Genomic DNA, 23,157 nt, shown 5'->3' on the forward strand with positions numbered 1-23,157 from the left:
CATCGGAGCGATATCTACGTCAGTAAAGTAGAAGAATATGTAGAGATTCATAATATTCGACATGTGTATGATATTTGCGAAATTTTTGCACAGCTGTTTTCGTTTCCAAATATTGACATCTGTCAATAAAAACAGCATTTGAGCCACAAAGTGCAAATATTAACATTGCAAAATGTTCACATAGAAGGCAAAAGATTTTGTATATAAACCTCGTAATTTTGATAATCTTCATCGAGTTTACAACGACAGCATAACGGAGTTATAGCAATCAAAAACAGAAATGGAGAAATCATTTTCTTTCCTTTACATTTTACTTTTAGCCTCAGCTTTATTCACCATGGCAGTAGCTGATTCTTCAGGAACCAGTACTAATAGCACAGCAACAACTTCTGCTCCAGCAATAACTTCTGCTCCAACAACAACTGCTGCTCCAGCAATAACTTCTGCTCCAGCAATAACTGCTGCTCCAGCAACAACTGCTGCTCCAACAACAACTGCTGCTCCAACAACAACTGCTGCTCCAACAACAACTGCTGCTTCAGCAATAACTGCTGCTCCAACAACAACTGCTGCTCCAACAACAACTGCTGCTCCAGCAATAACTTCTGCTCCAGCAATAACTTCTGCTCCAACAACAACTGCTGCTCCAGCAACAACTGCTGCTCCAACAACAACTGCTGCTCCAACAACAACTGCTGCTCCAACAACAACTGCTGCTCCAACAACAACTGCTGCTCCAGCAATAACTTCTGCTCCAACAACAACTGCTGCTCCAACAACAACTGCTGCTCCAACAACAACTGCTGCTCCAACAACAACTGCTGCTCCAACAACAACTGCTGCTCCAACAACAACTGCTGCTCCAACAACAACTGCAGCTCCAACAACAACTGCTGCTCCAGCAATATCTTCTGCTCCAACAACAACTGCTGCTCCAGCAATAACTTCTGCTCCAACAACAACTGCTGCTCCAACAACAACTGCTGCTCCGGCAAAGTCTGCTGCTATATTACCAACAACAAAACCAGCTATTCCATCAACAACAACTGCGGCAACTACAACAACGAAAAAAACAACAACTACTTCAGTAAAGATTGCTGCTTCTCCATCAACAACAACAACAACGAAAAAAACAACAACAACGAAAAAAACAACAACTGTTGCTGCACTAGTAATGAAAGGTCCAAATGTTCGTCCTCCTCCTCCTCCAGCAAAAAAACCAACGGATGAACAAAGACCACCACGTGGCAGGAAACCAGCGGATAATCAAGGACCACCACATGACAGGAAACCAGCGGATAATCAAGGACCACCACATGGCAGGAATCCTGAGCCTAAAGGTTTTGGTTTTGGTGGGCCTTTCCGCTTACCTATATTTGCTCCACGTAGAGGATAAGTTCGAATAAATTTGTTGTTGGTTGGAGTGGAATATTAGTAAAAAGTTTAACAACTACAACAGTCGATAGAAAACCACAACGATTACATTTTACTTTGCTACCAACAATGTTTTAAATAATGAATTTATTTATCAAGAATTTTGCGAAGTGCAGGTGAAAAGATAACGGATACGAAATGTCAATTTTAGTTTTAAGCATTCAATTTGTAAAGTCAAACATGTTTTTGCGAAATAAATACTTCATATTCTCTTTTTTGGAAAATGTATTAAAGTGTCTTTCACTTAATAAATAAGAATTTTTTAAAGAAGCGCTAAATTACTCCAGACACAGCTAATACATAGTTGCGAAGAGGTCCCCGAAATTGAAATTGCCTGCGCCAAGTATCTCCGAACTAGTAACCTTATTAGAGAGAGATACTCTCACAATGTTACACAAAGTACTTACATACATGTAATAGTTTGTTCAACTAACGTTTGTTTGTAACATCTTAAACTAAACGATTTAGAAATACTGTTAAATATATAAAATTCCAGCCTCCTTACGCAGTGTAAAGATGGTCAAAGTCGGTTCACAACTTTTAGAGCTTCCAGGCAGCGAATATGTGAACATAAATGCTGAGTGCTGGCTTTTTTCCAAAAACACGGCTCAATCTGTGAATTATGTTAAGGAAACTGAGAGAGTGTCTTTCTTGATAATAACGTGGTCTTATACCCAAAAATGGGTAAAGTCGGTTTAATTCTTCCACTGCCCCCTATATATCTAATAAAACCTGTCTTTATACCGTATATATGTAAGGATTAATTTGTGAGGTATCTTAAAGAAATTCGAAACTTTCGGCTAGCTTGATACCGCATACAAAAGTGAATATGTAAAATGATATGAACGTATATTATTGTATATTCTGATGAACCTCGGCTATAACCGCGTAAGGGGTGTCTATGTCATTAAAGAAAATGAATGATTAATACCGAAAATGTATGAAATCAATTCGCGAATATTCCGTCTACATAGTTATTTTCGCTATTCCAGCAGACTTTATACCGTATATGTCTTTATGTTTGGACTCAGTATGATAGGCAGGTGGTCGGTGAGGGGAAAGATATCAAGTCAGGCGACCATACAAGCACCCAGAGTACCGCAGTATCTTTCAGACAGAAGTCTTTGCGGCCAGGAAATCTGATAAGATAACTAATGCGGCAGGAAACGAAAAAAAAAATAGCAAAATATGTACACGTCAATAGCCCAGCGGCAGAGATTTCTCTTAAAAGCAGTTAGACAGCAGATATAGTGACTGCCGGAAAACGGCTACACATGTACTGGGTTCCACGTTACAAGGCCGATCAGGGAAACGAAATAGTTGATGAGCCTGCGAAAAGTGACATCCGCCGGGCTACCAAACCACTTCAGGAAATATGCAAGTCACTAAAAACCATACACAATGAAGTTTTCGAAAGTGCTGACAGACGGAGGTTAGGGTGGTATTCCATCTCCTTAAAGGCATGCATGATCACCAAGATAATGTGGTAGGAATAAAAACATCCAAGCTTTCGACTCACGTGGTCACGAAAAGACTGCAAGTTGGCCTAGTCACACATAGCAAATTGCTGGCATCATGTGCCTGCGGTATGGACATTATTAATGATGACACATATAGAAATTGCATGCAGACATGGGAGAGACACTGGAACGCATCTTCCTTATGTCCGGTTTTATATTGAACTCGACTTAGATATCAAGGGTTTTCGCACTTCAAGGGAATCAGAATAAGTTATCTCTCTCTGTCTCTCTCTCGGTTCGAAAGCCTTAACCGACCACCATAGCCGAAAGCATTTATTACATTTTCCAACTGTGACAAAGGTTCGTTGCTAGGAGCTTCTACCTATCCCATAACACCAAGCATTTATATCAAAGACGTAAAATTTTATGAGAAATTGGTCGAACTATATTCTTAGAATTAAAGAGGGAGAATCGTTTTGATAAAAAAGAAGTGATTTACATTTGACGTAGCACTCGACAGTATCTTTCAAAATATATGGTGATTGTATCCGACACTACCATAACAGGAGTATGGCTTGAGTTTACGAACGAGTGAGTCAAGTTTGGAAGTAATTAGGAATATAATATATTTATCTATGGAAGTATTTGGTGGAGTATACCTTGAATTATTGTAATTGATGGGTTATTCCAAACCTTTGAAGACTTTTTTTTATAACAGACAACCAAATCGTCAAAGTCTTCTGATGATGATTGCTAGCTCTTTCACAATATTTGCTTTAATAGTATCTATAAGGGTTTTTTGCTGGCAACGGTCATAAATATCACCAACGCTCTTTATACCCACAAATTGAACATTTGAATTCGATAAGTTTTTGCTTTTAAAGCTGAAATTTGCACTTTTCTGTAAATTATCCAAACTACTAACAGAATAGTTCAACCAGATTGTTTGAAACTAAGTGGACTAAGCTTACCAATTATCACTTTAAAGATTATATTTATCGACAACGAAAGAATGAACTTTACCGAATATTCAACAATCATTAAAATATGAAAAATTAGCGATTAAAGAATGAAAACGCTTCAACTACAAGGTGCGTTCCAAAGTAAACAGGACTTTTTGAATCTAGCGCCCCCTGGTGGCGCCATCCTTATATCGACTGGTGCGTTAGAATCTGCTATCTTTATCGATAGTGCAGTGAGAATTTCATGACATTTCATAAATTGGAAGTGAAGTTATTGCCTTTTAGGTGTCAGTATGTTTGTGTTATCGGTGCGAAAATAAGCTTCGAACAAAGAGCCAACATTAAATTTTGTTTTAAAATTGGTAAAACTTTCGCCGAAACGTTTCAATTGATGAAACAAGTTTATGGCGTTGGTTGCCTATCCCGTAGCAGAGCGCACGAGTGGCTTCAACGTTTTCAAAGTGGTCGTGAGGACATAAATGACAATTAACATGTGGGCCAATCAAAATCCGTGATCACCGGAAATTCCATCGGAACTGTGCGTGGATTCAACAAAAATCAGCCGAAATCATCATTGAAATTCATGGAAATGGAATTGAACATCTCCAAAAACATCGATTTATCGCATTTTGACCGAACATTTGGGCTTACGAAAGGTGTGTGCACGGTTTGTTCCGCACAAATTGACTGATGACCAAAAAATGCTCAGCATCCAACATTCGACGGACGATTATTTGACTAAAAATCACATTTTAACCTTTAACCACTCCCAGTATTCACCTGATCTGGCACCGTGCGACTTGATTCTTTTCGGAAAAATGCATTTGCCGAATGCAGACGTAGAGGCCATTCAAAAGGCTTGCACCGGCATACTGGCGGTCATACCGGCCAACGAGCTAAAATACTCGTTCCACATGCTTTTGGACCGTGCAAAGAGCTGTATTGAAGCAGAAGGAAACGATTTTGAATAAAATAAATTGATTTTGCCGAAAAAAACCATTTGTTCTGTTTTTTTTAAGTCCTGTTTACTTTGGAACATACCTTGTATTTGCTGATTTGAAAGCAACGATTTTGACAGCATAGAAAGGAGTCGTATCTGACGCATTAAGTCTGAATTTGGTAACTCTACAAACTATATGTATTTTAAATAAGACATAAGATAATCTCTAAATCGTTTCATACCAATAGCGGATAAAGAGAGAGGAGTTCCCTGTCAAGCGATCTGGGCTGAGGAAGTATATGAGCCCATACTATTCTTTTGACGAACAAGTAGCCCTAACGTAGCTGAGTAGCCTCGTGTAACTTTTTATAAAATGCAGTTGTTTCAAAAAACATTTTCTCCTGAATTTCTGGCACGTGTTTCGCTCCGATAGACTTGACCCCGTAAATAAATGAATCAACATTTGAAATGATTGCAGCTGTTTAAAAAGTTTATTCTTCAAAAAAATGTCATTATTTATAAGAAAGTCGTTTAGTCAAATAGACCTATATTTGACATGGCTGCGTTCAGCTTTGATCGATAATATACTTACATACATTCATATATAATATGTATATAGTATGTAACAAAACTTCAATACACCCAACTCTGTTTTACACGACGGATTTGAATTTACACGGTTGAAAAAAAAATTAATTTTAAATAAAAATTTTTAATTATGTATTTGGTTTTAAAATCACTGTCTTGTAATTACTTGTATGTTTGTTTGATGGAATATGCTTATTCCTTCATACAAAAATAGCATTATGCAACACTACATGTTCGAAAACCTGAAAATTCGGGAAACAATAGGAACATTATACAACACTACGTAATGAATAGGTTGGTAATACTTTTCAGCTCTCCATTCGAACTTGTTGTTCGCTTCATTCTATATAAAATAAAGATTTCAACATTGTTTTTACCGTACTTGGCACCATTGCTGAAATGAACAACATAGTAGTAACTGGGAAATCCCTTTATTCGATAATTTTTACCTACACATTTTGTCCCCATCATATTTACATAAAATATTGCTTAATTGAAGTTTTTAAAGTTTATTAGCTCGCAATATTTTATCCATTGTTCATGCTATCAATTAGATTTGAACATTTCTAACCTTAATAAGTGAAAAAATATATTTTTTCTTTAGATTTTTAGTTAAGCCTTAAAAATAAAATTTTTGCCCTTCTATAGTTGGCAAAATGTCCAAATTTTCAAAGAATCGTAAAAGGCAAGCCATTTCCTTGGAAATAAAATTAAAAATCTTGGACTGTCTGGCAAGAGGTGAAGGTTCAACATCTGTGGGTAAGGCTTTTGGCTTAAACGAAGCTACTATCAGGACCATTAAGAAAAATGATAATGAAATAAGGAAATCTGTCATTAGTTCACCAAAACATCGTCATACATTAGAGATGAAGTGTTAGTAAAAATGGAAAAATGTGTAGTGTTTGGGATTGAGGATTTGTTGCAAAAGAGAATACCTGTAGATGGAAATATTATAAAGCAGAAGTCACTACGAATTTATAAGCAACTGCAGATATCGGAGCCATCAACAAGTCGTCAAGACAAGAGAAAGGAATTTTCTGCTAGTCATGGATGGCTAACAGGATTTCTTAAAAGAAACTCATTTCATAATTTAAAAATTAAAGGAGAAATCGCATCAGCAGATGAGAAGGCAGCTAAAACCTTCCCTGCAGAACTAGCCAAAATAATTGAAGATGGGCCAAATTTTAATGCCGATGAAACGGGTTTGTTCTGGAAAAAATGCCTTCCAGAACTTTTATAGCAAAATCCGAAAAAATTGCTTGTGGTTTTAAAGTTGCTAAAGATCGGGTAACATTTTTATTGAGTAGCAACGCTTCTGGTAATAAAATTTTAAAGCCTCTTTTAATAAACCGATCATTAAGGCCATGTGCTTTGAGAGGAAAAAACATTCAAGAGTTGCCGGTTCATTGGAGGGCGAATAAAAAGGCATGGACAGCAGGTCCATTTACGGAATGGTTTGAATAATGCTTTGTTCCTGAAGTTAAAATATATATGGAACAGCAATGTCTTGATTTTAAAGTGCTTTTGCTCATAGATAATGCGCCAAGTCATCCCGTTTTAGAGCATCCAATTGTTCAAGTAATATTTTTGCCACCTAATACCACTTCCTTGATTCAACCATTAGATCAGGGTATAATTGCTACGTTTAAGCTTTATTATATTCAACGAGCATTCCAACATATTTCAGATGCAGATGAGAAGGACAACCTTACTATCGTTGATGCATGGAAAAAATATTCTATTTTGGTTTGCATTACATATGCTTCAATGGCCAAAGAAAAGTTAAGAGTATCAACACTAAATTCCTGCTGGAAAGCACTTTGGCCAGAATGCGTAAAGAGTGGTACCTCAGTGCCGCTAGCGTCGGCGGAGACTTCTAAAATTATAGCCTTGGCACACGAAATGGGAGGAGAAGGATTTGAAGACCTACAAATTAAAGAAGTCGACGCATTAATGATAGATAAACCTCTAGATGATGATTGTCTGATTGAATTAATAACAGATGACGGCAAAACAGAGAACAATAATAGCGATAATGACGAGGAGGCCGAAATATGTCAACTAACTGCTAGTTTAATTGATGACGGTCTAAAATTTGGTAAAAGTATGGTTAATCATTTCCTAAAAAATTATCCTAATATGGAACGTGCCCTGAAATTCGAACGAGATATTAATAATTGTACTGCTGGGTATAAAGAGTTGTATAAAGAACTTAAAAAACCAAAAGTTCAACTTTCTATAAAAGATTTTTTAATAAAAAAGTCGACGGCGCAAGACCTTTCGGAAAGTAGTCCGATAATTTGATGGATATCTCCAGCGATGATACCGACTTTAGTCCAGTTCGTCGCAAACAGTTGCGCCTGTTATCAAGTAGCGACGAATAATTGTAGCTATGTAAATATTTTTTCTTTATTTCTATTCTAATTTTTCTGTTCTTAATTCTGGGTTAACAGATTTCTTTTGTTTTTTTGCTTGCTCTACCAATTTTTCACCTATATGAATTATATATTTTAAGTTTTAATGCTCAATAAAATGCCATATGAACATACAATTTTTATGCATATCTGAAATTTTATAGTTTTCAACATTTTTTTACACGGTTTTTCGACGTAAATATAGTTCTTTATTTCATCTTACACGGTTTTCAGATGACATGGAACGTATCCCCCCTTTTACTATAGGAAACGCCTCTTTTTTTACACGGATTTTTGAGGAACATATCTAAAGTGAGAAAAAAGAGTTGGGTGTACTTATACCCTAATATGGCAATTCTCTTTATGAATGCAATTTCAAAAGCACCAACACAGAACCTAGGTTGACTCACAGTGTTCATCTGCGACACATTTATGTCGCAGTCGAAGACTTTTTCGAAGTAGTAAAGATATATTGAACAGATGAAAACTCGAATTCGTGCTGCAAGAATGAAATTCATTTGAGATAATGAAAGTTTAATATTTTCAAATTAAATTAGACAAAATACACTTACAAAGTATTTTAGCCCATATTATAATACTTTCTCATGAATATAATATTTCACCAGATCCACAATATTTGAAACAAGATTCTTAGTCAGTTACGATATCTAGTCCAATGAAAAAGTTTTCCATACAAGCACTTGTTATCGTTCAGTTTGTATGGCAGCTACTATGCTTCGATATAAGCTTAAGAAAAAGAAGTGTACAAAATTTCAGATCGTTATCTCAAAAACTGAGGAACAGTTCGTATATATACAGACAGCTGCTGATGATTTATATATATACATATGTATAGTATATGCATATCTTATAAGGTCTTCGACGTCGAAATAACGTATCTTCTTTTCAAAATTTTAAGAATAGATTTTAAAATTATTCATTTTTTTACTAAGCTCATTTATCTCATTCATTTTCAATCTTTTGAGGTACACATAAGGACATAAAGACCGACGGAGCAAACTGCATGTTCGATTACATGTGAAATGAAATGAGAGCATAAACAAAAATTAGTAAGTCATTTCGACATTTCGTTAAGCTACTAGGGTTAATGTCGTTATCGTTTACATATGCATGTGTACGTACGTTGGGAATTATATGCGTTGATCATGCGCACTTTCCATACAGCATACTTTTAGGCAAAATTTTTCGAAGCGCGCTGGAATTGACAGAATTGCCAGAAGAGAATGTTGAATCAGAGAACATAACTAAATTTCTGGACACGAAATGTGCGAGTCTTCATAGAATTTATAGAACAATTTTGTGAACAATTTGTCGAACACTTATCTTACCAGTTTCCGCATGAAATGTGAATTTGTTATATTTAAATTTAAGATTTAGCATATTGGGCTGTTGATGGCTCGTGCTACGAAATTACACCGAAGATAGGTTGTTGACCATTCCGCAAATGTGGCTAATCTGATACCTTACTTACTCACTTAATTAGCTACAAAAACACAACTTAAATTTCGGAAGAAAACTGATCCTTCTCTCAATTTGCCTATTCTAAACGGCATTTAATCGAATTATCTATGGTAATAAAAAGAGCCGAAGTGGAATAAATATTTACAAGGTCTATCGCAAAAGAAACAGAACTTTTTAAATAATAGGTTGTCAAAAGAGTCTTGCGGTATTTTCGCTAGTTGGCGCTCAAAGCGCATAGTTCTAGTTTTATTCGTCGCATCGCGTCATGCTGTCCCTTTTTGGAAAGCTCATTTCACGCGCTAACACGTGTTTGATTGATTGTCCGTTTCATTTAAGTCGTTCGTGAATTATAACGTCGCAAACATGGAGCAAAATAAAGAGAAAATACGGCATATTTTACAGTACTACTACGATAAAGGCAAAAATGCATCTCAAGCCGCCAATAAAATTTGTGCAGTTTATGGACCCGATACAGTTTCCATTTCCACCGCAAAACGATGGTTTCACCGTTTTCGTTCTGGTGTAGAGGTGGTCGAAGATGCGCCACGCTCCGGAAGGCCTGTCGTCGAAAATTGCGATAAAATCGCTGAATTGGTCGAAAGAGACCGGCATAGTAGCAGCCGTAGCATCGGTCAAGAGCTGGGCATGAGTCATCAAAAATTCATTTCAATTTCAATAAAAAAAAATCAATAAAAATACCGCAAGACTTATTTGACAACCATTATATCTGATTCTGGCGGCGCCACCTATTGGCGGATATATGAAATAAAAAGTTTGATCACTTGCTGACATTTCGTAAAAATTTTAAGACAATTGGATGACTACAATCGATGTTATCGATCAAAAAGTGACAGCAGCTTTTGGTCATCGATCGTAAAATGCATTTTGAACAAAGAGCAAATACTAAATTTTGTTTTAAACTTGGGAAACATTTCAAATGATGGAAAAAGTCTATGGTGATCAGTGCCTATCTCGTAGTAATGTGCATGAGTGGTTTAAGCGATTTCAAGAAGGTCGTGAGGACCTTTGTGACGATCAGAAGTCGGTCGTCCTCAGAAGGCAAAAATAAAGACAATGCTGATTTGTTTTTACTATTCCGAAGGTATTGTACACCGAGAGTTCGTCTCACCTGGCCAAACGATTAATGCTGTGTTTTACCTTCCTGTAATGAAGCGTCTTTTGTTATGCATTCCTCGTGCTCGACCACTATACCGTGAGGCAGGGTCCTGGCGCCTGTTGCACGATAATGCGCCGTGTCATCGGTCGACGCTTGTCACTGATTTTTTGACAAAAAACTCCATATTAACCATTAATCACTCACCCTACTCACCTGTGATTTTTACCTATTTGGAAAACTTCATTCGCCCATGAAAAGACACTGGTTTCAGGACATTTCAGCTTTCCAAAAGGCGACGACCGATATTCTGAAGAGCATTCCGAAAAATGACCTTAAACACTCATTTGAAATGCTAATTGATCGGGCTAAACGCTGTATCGAACCACAAGGAAACTACTTTGAATAAAAAAAAATATACATAACTTTTGAAAAATATTAATTTTTTTGTTGTTTTTTTTTAACAGTCCTGTTTCTTTTGCGACAGACCTTGTATAATTAGTTTTGATGCATAATAAATAAATAAATAATTGTTATAACTGTAATATTTTACAGCAACGTAATATTTTGCCCACTTTGAGTAAAATTTCAGTTGCAAAACTCACTTTTCTGGTTCTGTACACTTTTATTTTGGAAGCAGGCATTCTTTTAGCAGATTTGGTACTTCTTGGAGGTCTTTTTGGATTCGTTCTTCTGATAGTTTTAGTAATGTAGAGCTTTCATGTGATAGTTTTTGGCTTGCAAGCACAACCAAAGCGTGTTCTTTTGGAAGTTTGTATACTTTTGGTCGTGTTAAGTCTTCTTGTAGTCCATTTTATTTTAGGAGCTGGCGTTCTCCTGGTAGCTTTCGTATTTCTTATGGTGTATATCCTTCTTGTAGGCCATTTTAGTTTAGGAGCTGGCGTTCTTTTTGTAATTTTGATACTTCCTGTGTTGTGTAGACTTTTTGGAATCGTTTTTGTAGTAGTGTTATTTTTAGCAGCTTCTACTGTAGGTTTCTTTCTTGCAGTTGTTGTCCATTCTGTGGTATTTGTTGTGAAGGTCTTTCTTGTAGTGGTTGTTGCGGTGCGTGTCGAACTTTCGGCACTTTGATGAGCTTTTGTTGTGAGGTTCTTTCTTCTAGTTGTTGCTGTGGTGCCTGTCCATCTTGTGGTATTTGTTGTGGGGGTCATTCTTGTAGTCATTGATGCGAAGCGTGTAAAACTTTTGGTAGATTGGGAAGCTTTTGTTGTGGGGTTCTTTCTTGTAGTCTTTGTTGAGTTGTGTGACGATCTTGCGGTATTTTTGGAAGCTTTTGTTGTGCGAGTCATTCTTGGAGTAGTTTTTGTGGTACGGGACTCTTTTGGAGTAGTTCTTGTGGAGCGAATCTTTCTTATAGTCGTTTTGACAGTGCTTGTGCTCGTTGTAGTCGTAGTTGTTGTCATCGGCCGCCTCTTAGAACTGAACTTAGGACATATTTTTCTTTTGCAGCAACAACAGCATATTCTCCAGCGGCAACAAGGAAAGCGTCTGCGTTTGAAAAGTTCAAGGTTCACCCCCCTGCGGCGAGGTGCTTTCATTGAACGTTTCAGCATATAATGTGTCGGCTTTTCAATATTATTAAATTCACTCGACGCTTGGAGCAAGTCTATTTCATCACTTTCACCAGCTTTTGTAGGTGTTTTTAGCTTTTCGGATAGTAATTGTGTTGTAGTAACACTAAAAGCTCTAAACTTGCCATCTTGTTTTTTCACGACCTGATTATTGCACTGTACTATGACAAGAATTGCCGCTACCAAAGTAGCAACACCTAGAAAGGACGAAGTCTGCATTATTTTCGTGGCGCCGACAACTTCGCTAAGACACGCGTGTGCAGAACGCTTAAACAAACTTGTGAAACTCGAAAGCGTCTTGTGATTTTATAGAAAATTTTGTTTCAATTTCCATCAGATGTTTTAGTTATTTGGGAAAGAAAACATATGTGATTTTTACTAATTAACAAAAATATTAATTTAGTTTTTAGGGCTTTGTGCAAACCGTTTGTATAATTGTTTCTACACTCAGAGAAAAATTTTCAAGTCAATCTTACCATGCAACCAACCCATAATAAAGTCACCATCCATTTCTTTAATACTAGACGTTTTTTATTAATATACTTGGCTTTCTAATCTTACAACTTCAGTCGTACAACTCGTTTTCAGGTCCATTATTTATATATGACACTTCTTTTCTGGACACGCACATGGGCAAATCCAAACACATACACAACAACACCCGCATGTTTTTGCTGGAGTAGTATTCTCTTCATTGCCTGTCACACTTGTGCTTTCCGTTGGGCTGGTTCTTTTTGAAATAGTGTTTGTGGTACTTGTTCTTTTTGTAGTCGATTTTGTTGAGCGAGTTCTTCTTGGGGTAGTTTTTCTGGTACCTGTTCGATTTGTAGTAGATTTTGTTGAGCGGGATTTCCTTGGGGTAGTTTTTGAGGTGCTTGTTCTTTTTGTAGTGAATTTTGTTTTGTTGGAGTAGTATCCATGGTGCTGCCCCTCCATTTCGTAGTGGATGTTGTTGAGTCGCTTCTTCTTGGAGTAGTTTTTGTGGTGCCTGTTGATTTTCTAGTGGGTTTTGTTGTGATGGTTCTTCTTGGAGTAGCTTCTGTAGTACCCGTCCATTTCGTAGTGGATGTTGTTGGCTCGGTTATTCTTGGAGTAGTTGTTGTGGTCCCTGTTGTTTTACTAGTAATACCTTATAAAAGGTCAGATTCAAGCTTGCTAAAGTACAAAAATAGATATTACGACAACATGGATCGAGTTGGCAAGCTTCAAAGACTACTATCGACTCAATCAACTCCGTCAACGAAGCAAAAATAAGCGATGTAATTATTTTTGAGAAAGTTTATTAAACACAGATGTTTTCTTGTGCACAAAACTGAAACTCATGTGGTTTTAGGCAAATTTCTTAAATTCTAATTTGAATAATTCCTTTAAAATAGCGGCATCTTCGTAAAAACCTGTAGTTTGTTAACCGGTTTTATGCCCGAAAGTTTTGACGACGATGCCGGCGAAGTTCTCGTGCTATTTAGTTATTGGCGTTATGACCATTGCGGTTTTAGTTCAATCGTAGGCAGAAGATGAGGACAAAATAACAAAAGGTACTACGGAAGCTTCATTAGATCCCGTAAAACGAAACGGTTGTGCACAACCAACAGCTCCTATTGCAAAAAGGATTGCTACATTAGATCCAGTAAAAGAAATTGATTGTGAACAATCAGCAGTGCCTGTTGAAAAAAGGACTGCTCAACAAAAGCCTAGCATTCGTGATAATGATTCACTGCAATATGTTACTATTGAAGGGACAGTCTACTTTATACAGAAACGTTCCTTGCTGGAACGATTCACCGATATCGGTTGATCTACACTTCTCAACTTCCCATAATTTTTTCCGTGGGACAACTTGCTTTTTAATCGCGGAAAGAGGTCAATTACGAATAAATGTATGTTCAGAAAGACTTTATCCACCCTAAAAGCCACAACCCGTTAAAGATCACAGACAATTATCAAAACCGTTGGTACTACAAAAGGGGCTGAAACTCAATCAGATTCTGCACCTGCTAGAACAGCGCTACCACCAAAAATCACTGTTAACTTCGATTTCCTATTTTCAACAAAAATTACTATTGCAAGCCAGTCGGATTCTACATCAACACGCACAGCTAATCCTCCAGATGTTTCTACAACTACAATTACAAACAAAATGGTATCCCGACATACAATAACGTCAAAAAAAGCGTGGAACTCTATAGCAATTGATTTTGGTTATAAACGTCCTAGAAAACAACAATTAGATCAGAGCCTCCAATTTTACACATAAGAAAAAAACATCCAAAACACTGTACGATTTTAATGTAATTACATTTATTGATTTTCTCGTATGTTCCAAGAAGTATAGAAACATAGTTCGATAAGCAAGGGGTTAGTGGATATAATACATAGACCACATACCCGCATGCTTTATTTGGGAGAGAAGATTTCAAGTCACGCTAAAAGAGGGTGTACGGCGTAGGAACATACAACATCTACAAAGATGGATCAAAAATTATTGGAGTGTGCGCCGGAATCTATTGCTCTGAGCTGCGATCAGGAAAGCGACTGAGTTAGGTAATAACGCAAGAAAAATATAGAGAGCATCAATAAGTATACATATACACACATCGATAGCCAGGCGTCTATGCTTTATCTAGAACTCGTCTAAGATATAGTCGCAGTTAAACGGACTAGATGAAGTATCAAAATTAGATGTCAAGTCGTATGTAAAGTTCGTAAAAAGAGTCGACAGATGACGAATAATTCAGCTCGAAGTAAACAGAAACTTTATCTGGCATTACTAAGGACCCATCCCAACCTAACCTTTTCGTTCTTTTTGTTTATGACGTCTCCACTTAATGTATTTCACTGTCAAACCCTCAAAAGGAAGTAAAGTGACAAAGCTGTTGCAGTCTTTACTACTTTTCAAGCGTTCATCGAGCGTTGCCACATGGATCGGTCAAATTTTTGATGAAAAAAGGAAGTTTTGACAGTTTTATTGTAATTCTTGAGCATTTTAAATCTAAAAATTCCACTTCTAATGTTTACTAAACCGAAACTTATTCGACTTTTTAAACTTTTAGACCGATTATGAAATTTAAAGTTGTAAGCTCTGAGGAGAACATATTCTTCATCATGACTCAATTGAAAATAGCTTGTATCGATATGAAGCGCGACATAATATATAGTCAAAATCAGTGGTTTTTTGTTTAGTTGCATGCATTTTCTCTTTACATTTTTATGATTTTGTGCTAACAGGGTTTTCGAAAAGAGCGCATTCGATGCCATTATGTATGGAACTCGATTTATTTTGCATGGCCACCATGGTCACGCTTGCAGTAGTTCATATGCTGAACCCAATTTTCGACGATTTTCAAACATAAATCGGCCGATACTGCTGCAATTTCACGTTCGATATTCGTACGAAGTTCATCAATTGTCGCTGGCTTGTTGGCATAGACCATAGACTTGACGTAGCACCACAGGAAATAGCCTAACGGAGTCAAATCGCCTGACCGAGACTGCCAATTGAGTGGGCCATTGCGTGAGATAACACGTTCACCAAACTTGGTTTTCAATAAATCGATTGTGACATTCGCTGTGTGGCTTGTGGCGCCGTCTTGTTGGAACAACACATTGTGCAAGTCCATATCATCCGATGCAGGCCAAAAATATGCGGTTATCATTGTGCGGTAGCGATTCCCATTCACAGTAACGTGCCGGTCTTCATCATCACGGTACAAGAACGGCCCAATGACGCCGCCGGCCCATAAACCGCACCAAACCGCAATTTTTTCGGGATCCAATAACGCATATTTGTAGGTCAAGATCTTTTCGCAAAATTCGCCACAACAACGTCACAGAGATGCCAAACGTTTAAGACGTGTGAGAGACTGATTTGGGTCGTCCCTAATTGATGCGCTAGCGGCAGCAATCTTGACACTACGGGCACTTCTTTGTCTCACTGACACGGTAGCATTTTATACTGTGCCTGTGGATTAAAATTTTTCCACTAGACGCTCAATTGTTGATCTGACAGGACGATTATGACAACTATAAATTGGACGTATCGCTCTTAAAGTTGAGGTCACTGACTCCGATTTTTGGTAGTAAATTTTAATAATTTCGACTCGTTGCACACATTTTCATTGGTAGAATATATTTGAAAATTTTATTTTTGAATCATAAAAAAAATAATAAAATCAAAACAACTGATTTTGACATTACGTTCGACAAATTGTTGTTTTTGTGTTATCGATATAAACTTATATAATTGAATCTCGGTTCTCTGTTTTAATTTTTTCATTCTTTACGAATTGTACTACAGTAGAGGCCCGCTAATCCGGATCAATTAAAACCGGCCCCTATCCGGAATATAAGGAAATCCAGATTACCAAAGACATATTAGAACTATGTATTATGAAAAAATATTTATAAATTTCCGTTTGTTTATTATAATAAATAATACACATGTTCCAAAAAAACAAAAAAAAACTTAAACCAATAAAGCATAAAAGCGAATGTAGTGAATAATAAACATGTGATCCGGATTAGAGAATACGGATAGAGAATGTCGGGCCGGATTACAAGGGACATAATAGAAATTTTGAGTTTTTTAACCCTGTCCGGATTACAGTGGAATCCGGATTAGGCCATGTCCGGATTAGCGGGCCTCTACTGTATTTGTAAATTTTTCCAGAAAACAATATAATGAGAATGTCTAGGTTCGGCGGCGAACATTCGTAAAATTTCAACCGGGATTTCACCATACGACGAGGGAATTCAACTAACATTTCTTGTATTTACATACTTATAACAGTGGGAAATCTGTACAATTACACTTCGCCCAACCAGGGAATATTAAAGAGAAATCTCTTGATATATGTACCTTCTATTGAACTTTTATTTATTATTTTTTAAATTATTTTTTGTTAATTTATTCTCATTTTATTATGAGTTATTAGCAATCTTTCAAAAATATGTTGATATATTTCTTTAAATAATTCATGTACGCGTATGTTCTCTGATCTCTCACTCTTCATTTCACCATACGACGAGGGAATTCAACTAACATTTCTTGTATTTACATATAACAGTGGGAAATCTGTAGAATTACACTTCGCTCAACCAGGGAATATTAAAGAGAAATCTCTTGATATGCATATGTATGTACCTTCTATTTTTTTTTATTTATTATTTTTAAAATTATTTTATGTTAAGTTATTTTTTTAAATTATTTTATGTTAATTTATCCCTATTTTATTATGAGTTATTAGCAATCTTTCAAAAATATGTTGATATATTTCTTTAAGTAATTCATGCGTGCATATTCTCTGATGTCTCACTCCTAGTTGATTCCCGCTAATTACCTACTTATTTCCAATTGCTACTCTCGAGCGAACACGGCAACACCGCGCGCAACATGTTGGAATGGAATTCTCCAAACACAAGCAACAAGTTCGCTTCAAACTGAAAGCACATGCTGCCACTTATTACTTAAAGTTATTATTTGCGGATACAAGCACTAATATAATTGAAATTAAGAGCAAAATTAATAACAAATACCTAAAATATTGAAATTTTAGCGTTTCATATTTATTTTTACCATCATACTACAAATCCACACATTTTGACTCAAATATTTTAGAGTTGTAAAGACATACTTTCGTGTCATCCGGCAACTTCGTTGCTATTCATTTTGTTTTGCCGGCTTGCAACCGCATGTTAAAACATGTTTTAAGTTCTCTGGCGCAACACACCGCTGCGCAGCAAACGAACTTGTTCCGTATTCAATCCGAATCGAGCGCTTGAAGTAAACGAATGTGTTTTCGCGTGCGGTTGAGCGCGAATTTCCGAAACATAAACGGTGTGCGTGAGCGTGTGTGTGTATATATGTTGTGTAGGCCAGCTAGCAAACGGCCACCAATGCAGAAACAGAATACAAGTGTGCAAATGCATAGCCAGTTAACGCAAAGATTTTAAATAGTTAAATAAGCGTAAGGTGCAGCAAAAATTTGGAAATATAATGAAGGCAATTTTGAAGTTGAAGTGCTGATTGGAATTATTTACTAAAATTTGTGGAAAACTGTGTGAAAAGTGCTCGTGCGCAGGCAAAACACACGTAAATTGTACGAAAGCAGTTAACAGTAGAAGCGTGGTGTACGAAGAAGCTGTAAAGAAATAGTGGAAAAGGTAAAAAGCAGAAAAGTGCAAGTGTGTAGCAATGTGAAACGTTTGGCAGTTTGTTTCAAGCAAAAGTGCATAACTAATAAAAGTCGAAAAGCTTTAGCTGGGCTTGTATATAATTAACAATATTTGGAGTGCAACAACAATAACAAAATCGCAGCAAATGAAGTGTTGAAATTGTAGCCGGTAAACTTCTGGCTGGCTTGGTGTAGCATCAAGTTCCACTTCTGCAGCAATCCGCTAGGCTACGCCAAACATATTTTAACAATATTAAAAATAACAATGCAATAAATAGCAAAAGTGCAAGCAGGAAAGCAGTTAACGGCTTGAAATATATTGTGAAAATATATTCGTGTACTTAGTGCGCTTTAATTTTGCTTAATTCCACTGCTAGTATCGCTAACGCTAATCCATTGAAACAACATGCCATTGGCTCCATTTTTCCTTCCAGCCTAAATAAGTATAAAAGCGGCGCTGCGGCAAGCTTTACATTTCGAACAAATATTTTATGCAGTTTTACAAAAAATTCCAGTTTCTCTCGTTTTTTACTTGTGTGTAATTAAAAAAAAATTAAACGTTTTTTCTAATTTGGCAAATAAATTTGGAGTCGCGCTCACAACACATAACATTCCATGTCCACTGCTTCTATCCTTATCAGACGCGCCATATCAGCGCTACAAAATGATCGTCTGCAGCGACAGCCTTCTTTTTCGTGCTGTTTGTTGTACGTGTTTTGAGAGAACCCGTCCGCTAAGCGCTCCGCGGCATGGCAAAAAATTTTCTGAGCTAGAATTTGTTCACTCAGATATTGTTGTTGTTCGTTTGTTTGTTCGCACTGACTTTGATAGATCGGTTTGAAAGCGTTTGTTTGCATTTTATTCCATGTTATTTATTGGCTATGCGCCTTTTCTGTGATCGATCGTTCGCTGGTAACAGTGTTTAATATTTTAGTATACCCAATCTGAGTAAATTTGCAATTGTTTCTACAAAAAATGTTATATAAATTTTGGTGCTCAGAATCTGAGTAATGTTGCTAATGTTTCTACAAAAAGCGATTTACAATTGTTTTAGTTGAAATGTGTGCTTAAAATGGCAAAGATAAATGATAAAAATATGAAATTATAACACAATAATTTATATTATTTAATATACCAAAAAAACAATATATTGTGGAAATGCTCTTAATATATAAATATGATCGAGATTTGAAAATTAACCTAAAAAGAATTGATGCAACATACATAACTTTGATATATCTACAAAAAAAAAATTATTTATTTATTTAAATAATTTATATTACTAAATTAACACCAGTATTTTGGCTAAAATAGAAATGAGTGTGTTGAAATTTCAGTAAAATTGCTGTTCACTAATCTGAGAAATGTTGTAAATGTTTTTATAAAAGCAGTTTTATAATTGTTTAAGTGGAAATGTGTGACTAAATTTGATAAATCTACACATTATTTGAAAAACTTCAAGGTCCAGAACTTGAGCTGTTTAAAGTGTGTTCTTTGATTTATATGGAATTTTACATTTATAAGTTATATCTTGAATAAGACTTACTTTTGCACTATTTAATATAAAATAAATGAGCAGCAACGAATTAGTGAACTGTTAGTGGATAAAAAAATTAAAAATATAAGTGTAAAATTTATAAAAAACCGAAGAAACACGTATTTTAAGTAGTTGAATTTTAGAACTTTAAATGTAAAAATCTCAAAATATGGTAATCGACAACTACAGTTGTCCACAAAATAATAGGAGTGCCAATATGAAAAATGTGTTTGACTGCATAGCTTTTTTAAATGACAATATCGGTGCACATAACGGGATACTAGCATTAAAATATAAAACAAATTTTTATTGTGATGATTGCTATTCTACTTCTGCTTTGCTAGTTCTCTGAGACACTTGTTATTGCTTTTCACAAAATAATAGAAGTGTTAGATATTTCGTTTTGAAAATAGTCTTTAACATAAAAAAATATTCACAAAATTAGAAAAGTTTGTACATATATTTCCATAATCAAGCAGCAATTTAAATTAGCTATTATTTTATTTAATCATTGGGGTTTTCTCCAGTGGGTAGAGGAAATCATTGTACAGAGGTAAAGCGGAAAATGATTAAAAAAAATTGAGAAAACTCGGAAAAACTTATAAAGAGATCCAAGAAATCGTAAAATGCTCTCCTCAAATGATAGTAAATGCCTTAAATTATAGAAATAAAAATAAAACTCGTAGACGAAAGCGCAAAAAATCCACTGCAGACGATCGCAATATAGTACGCTACTGCAAAATTAATCCTTTTGCTTAAGCTAGGAGCATCCATGGCGAATTGAATTTGTCAGTTAATACTGAAACTGTTCGTAAGAATTTGGAGGCAGAACAAATTATTTGCCAGAAGTCCACGAAAAGGACCCCCATTAAAAAAAACACAGGGAAGACCGCATACAATTTGCAAAAGAGCATGGCTCCTGACTCGCGTCTAAATGGCGAAACATATTATGGTCCAACAAATCCAAAGTTGAGTTATTTGCTAGAACAGGCTCTAGGAACTTTGTCCGACGTCCCACTAACTCAGAATATAATCCTCGGTTTACCACAAAAACCGTTATACATAACGATGACCATGGTATGTGGTCGTTTTTGACATTGTGGTGTTGGTCTAATTCACTTAATTGAAGGCATCATGGACCAAAGGGCATATGTCAAAATATTAGATGAGGTAATGTTGACACATGCCTCATGGAATATGTCATTGAAATGGGTATATCAACAAGATAATGACCCTAAACATACAAGCAAGTGCGCAAACATACTAAGAGTGCGTTTATGGCCAACGGTTTAGGTCCAACTGAGTTGAGGTTATGACCTGCTCAACCTCCTGACCTCAACCCCATTGAAAACCTGTGGACAGATATCAAGAAGAAAGTAGCTGAAGAGAAACCAACCGATTCGAGAGATGTATGGCAAGTAGTGAAAGAGGCTTGGAAAGGAATACCAATAAAACGTTGCCAGGAACTCATAGGCTCCATGCCTCAGAGATATGATGATGTGTTAAAAAAATCGAGGTTATTCAACGAAATATTAATTTTTTTTAATATGCTGTGAAACTTTGGAAGCATTATATATTAAAACTATGGAACGGTCTCGTATTACATAAAATACTCCTATTTTTTGTGGAACTCCTTTTTTAGTTTACTTGATATAAACTGCGATATAAAATTTTTTTATGTTTGATTGAAATAAAATAACTCTGGAAATATTAATAGATCTTTAGCAAATTACATTGTGCAAAAATGTAAAAGCCGTACACAATAAGCCAGGCCAGGTGAGCAATGTTAGATTTTCCCTTGTTCCAGTCAGTTTTAGCGAGTGAAGATTTACTGTTCTCATAACAATTACAATAGGCTCCTACAACGACAACAACAACAACCATTTTACGTTATTGCAATGTGGGTTCAACGACAATGTTTCTAAATAAAATATTCATTATTAAATTTTTGGTCAATAACTCAACAGAAAATGCTGATTATTTAGCTTTTGGCCAATTTATTTCCCCTTTGTAGACCCTTGACAATTGAATTTACTACTAGTTTAATTGGGTGATATGACCTTGATAAGGGTTATTTATTGTGTGACCTTGAAAAAGAATTATTTAAAATCCTGCATTATTCTGCTATTTCTGTCATTTTTGCATAGCACAAACATGCTGTTAGTAACACGCTGTAACGAAATATTGCGGCTGTTGCTTTCAGGAGGAAAGGTTTGACTCAAATATTCGTCGATCGAGGATTCAAACAAGAATTTTTATGCGAAAGTTGTAACGAAGTTGTGCTGAACTGGTTGGAAGTATAAAACATATTTACATTCACATTCCTCTACGTAAGGAGTTAGCAGTGGAGACGGCAAAAGTTTTGTTTTCAGGCGCCAAAAAATTGAAAATAGTGCTAAAATAAAATTTTAAAGGCACAATAAACGAGAAAATGTATATTTATTTAGAGTGTGCAAAAATTATGCTACAGAAAACTTTGTGGCAGTGAACAAAAACAGGTTTCGCTGATTGCTTTCCTGCTTTCCACGCTGCAGCCGTAGATCCTTCCTAATTTCGTCAAATTTTTTACTTTATTTTCAGCTGACACTGTAAAACGCTGTACGCTTACTATATTTTACAGTATAAAACAATGAATACAGTTTTTTTCATTTAAGTTTTTTCGTGTAAAAACAGTGCAACGAAAAGCCAAAAACCAACAACAAGTATTGTGTAAATGCCGCGGCAAAAAATTAATAAAATAATAATAAAAAAGCATTAAAAAATGAGTGATGAAACGAAATGCCAAAACAAGTTCGGAAAATCAAAGAATTCCACAGCGGCTGCGTGACGGTGAAGACGAAACGTGCGCGCAATAAAGACGAAGCGAGTGTGTCGCGAAGTGAACGTTGCGGTCTAAACGTGTGCGCGAGCGAGTGAACGAACGTGTGCGAGTAGCGGCGAGTTGCCAGCACAATTGCAATAAAAACAACAGTGCGAAGTAATTTCTGTGTGTGTGCGTGTGACGTGTACGGAAAAGTGCAACGACAGTCGTTGCAGCAACAATAACAACGCATGCACAATAAGCAACGAGCAGCGCATTACAAAAACAAATTGGCGAGTTCGCTGCAAAGGAATGTGAAATAAAAGCAAAACACTAAGAATAAAGTGTAAATTGCAATAAAAAGTTTCGATAAACAAGAAAAATATATACGTACGTACCTACAACGGGTAAACGGCTGCAACAGGCATTGTGCAACTGTTTGTGTGAAAAGCGAAAAGTGCAGGAAAGCAGGTTTATAATGTAGCGAAAAGGCGAAAAGTGCGTGTTGTTGTTTTTTTATGTGCGAAACAAAGGCGAATTGCTCGTGAAGTTGCAGTGCTCGCTTAAAAAAAATAAAAAACGGTGAAAATAAGTTTATAATGCATTATGTACTTGCTTATTGTTTTTGTAAATATATATTTTTACAAATTAATTTCTTTTTAGT

At 36.1% G+C, this 23,157-nt stretch overlaps 2 protein-coding genes across 2 annotated transcripts in view; both read left to right on the forward strand.

The window, feature by feature from the left end:
- Positions 1 to 337: 337 nt before the first annotated feature.
- On the forward strand, positions 338 to 8,453 carry LOC120774660 (mucin-1-like). The gene is made up of 5 exons (XM_040104388.1): positions 338 to 996; positions 1,252 to 1,352; positions 6,488 to 6,586; positions 7,072 to 7,482; positions 8,425 to 8,453. Exons 1-5 carry the CDS (start codon positions 338 to 340, stop codon positions 8,451 to 8,453), a joined length of 1,299 nt encoding a protein of 432 aa, XP_039960322.1.
- Positions 8,454 to 17,754: 9,301 nt separating this feature from the next.
- The window catches only part of LOC120773544 (rho GTPase-activating protein 26), a 204,115-nt gene continuing 198,712 nt past the window's right edge, over positions 17,755 to 23,157 (forward strand). Inside the window, exon 1 of the mRNA XM_040102505.1 lies at positions 17,755 to 18,145. The gene's annotated coding sequence lies outside the window, so the exon portion shown is untranslated. The remainder of the gene's footprint in view (positions 18,146 to 23,157) is intronic.

The sequence above is a fragment of the Bactrocera tryoni genome, chromosome 4 (assembly GCF_016617805.1).
Source record: "Bactrocera tryoni isolate S06 chromosome 4, CSIRO_BtryS06_freeze2, whole genome shotgun sequence".
Lineage (NCBI taxonomy): Eukaryota > Metazoa > Arthropoda > Insecta > Diptera > Tephritidae > Bactrocera > Bactrocera tryoni.

Coding starts and splice junctions, on each gene's coding strand:
- LOC120774660 (XM_040104388.1), top strand. CDS start 338: ATGGCAGTAGCTGATTCTTCAGGAACCAGTACTAATAGCACAGCAACA. Junction 6,587..7,071: donor TTTTAATGCCGATGAAACGG/GTTTGTTCTGGA, acceptor AACATATTTCAG/ATGCAGATGAGAAGGACAAC. Junction 7,483..8,424: donor TGATGACGGTCTAAAATTTG/GTAAAAGTATGG, acceptor ATATTTCACCAG/ATCCACAATATTTGAAACAA.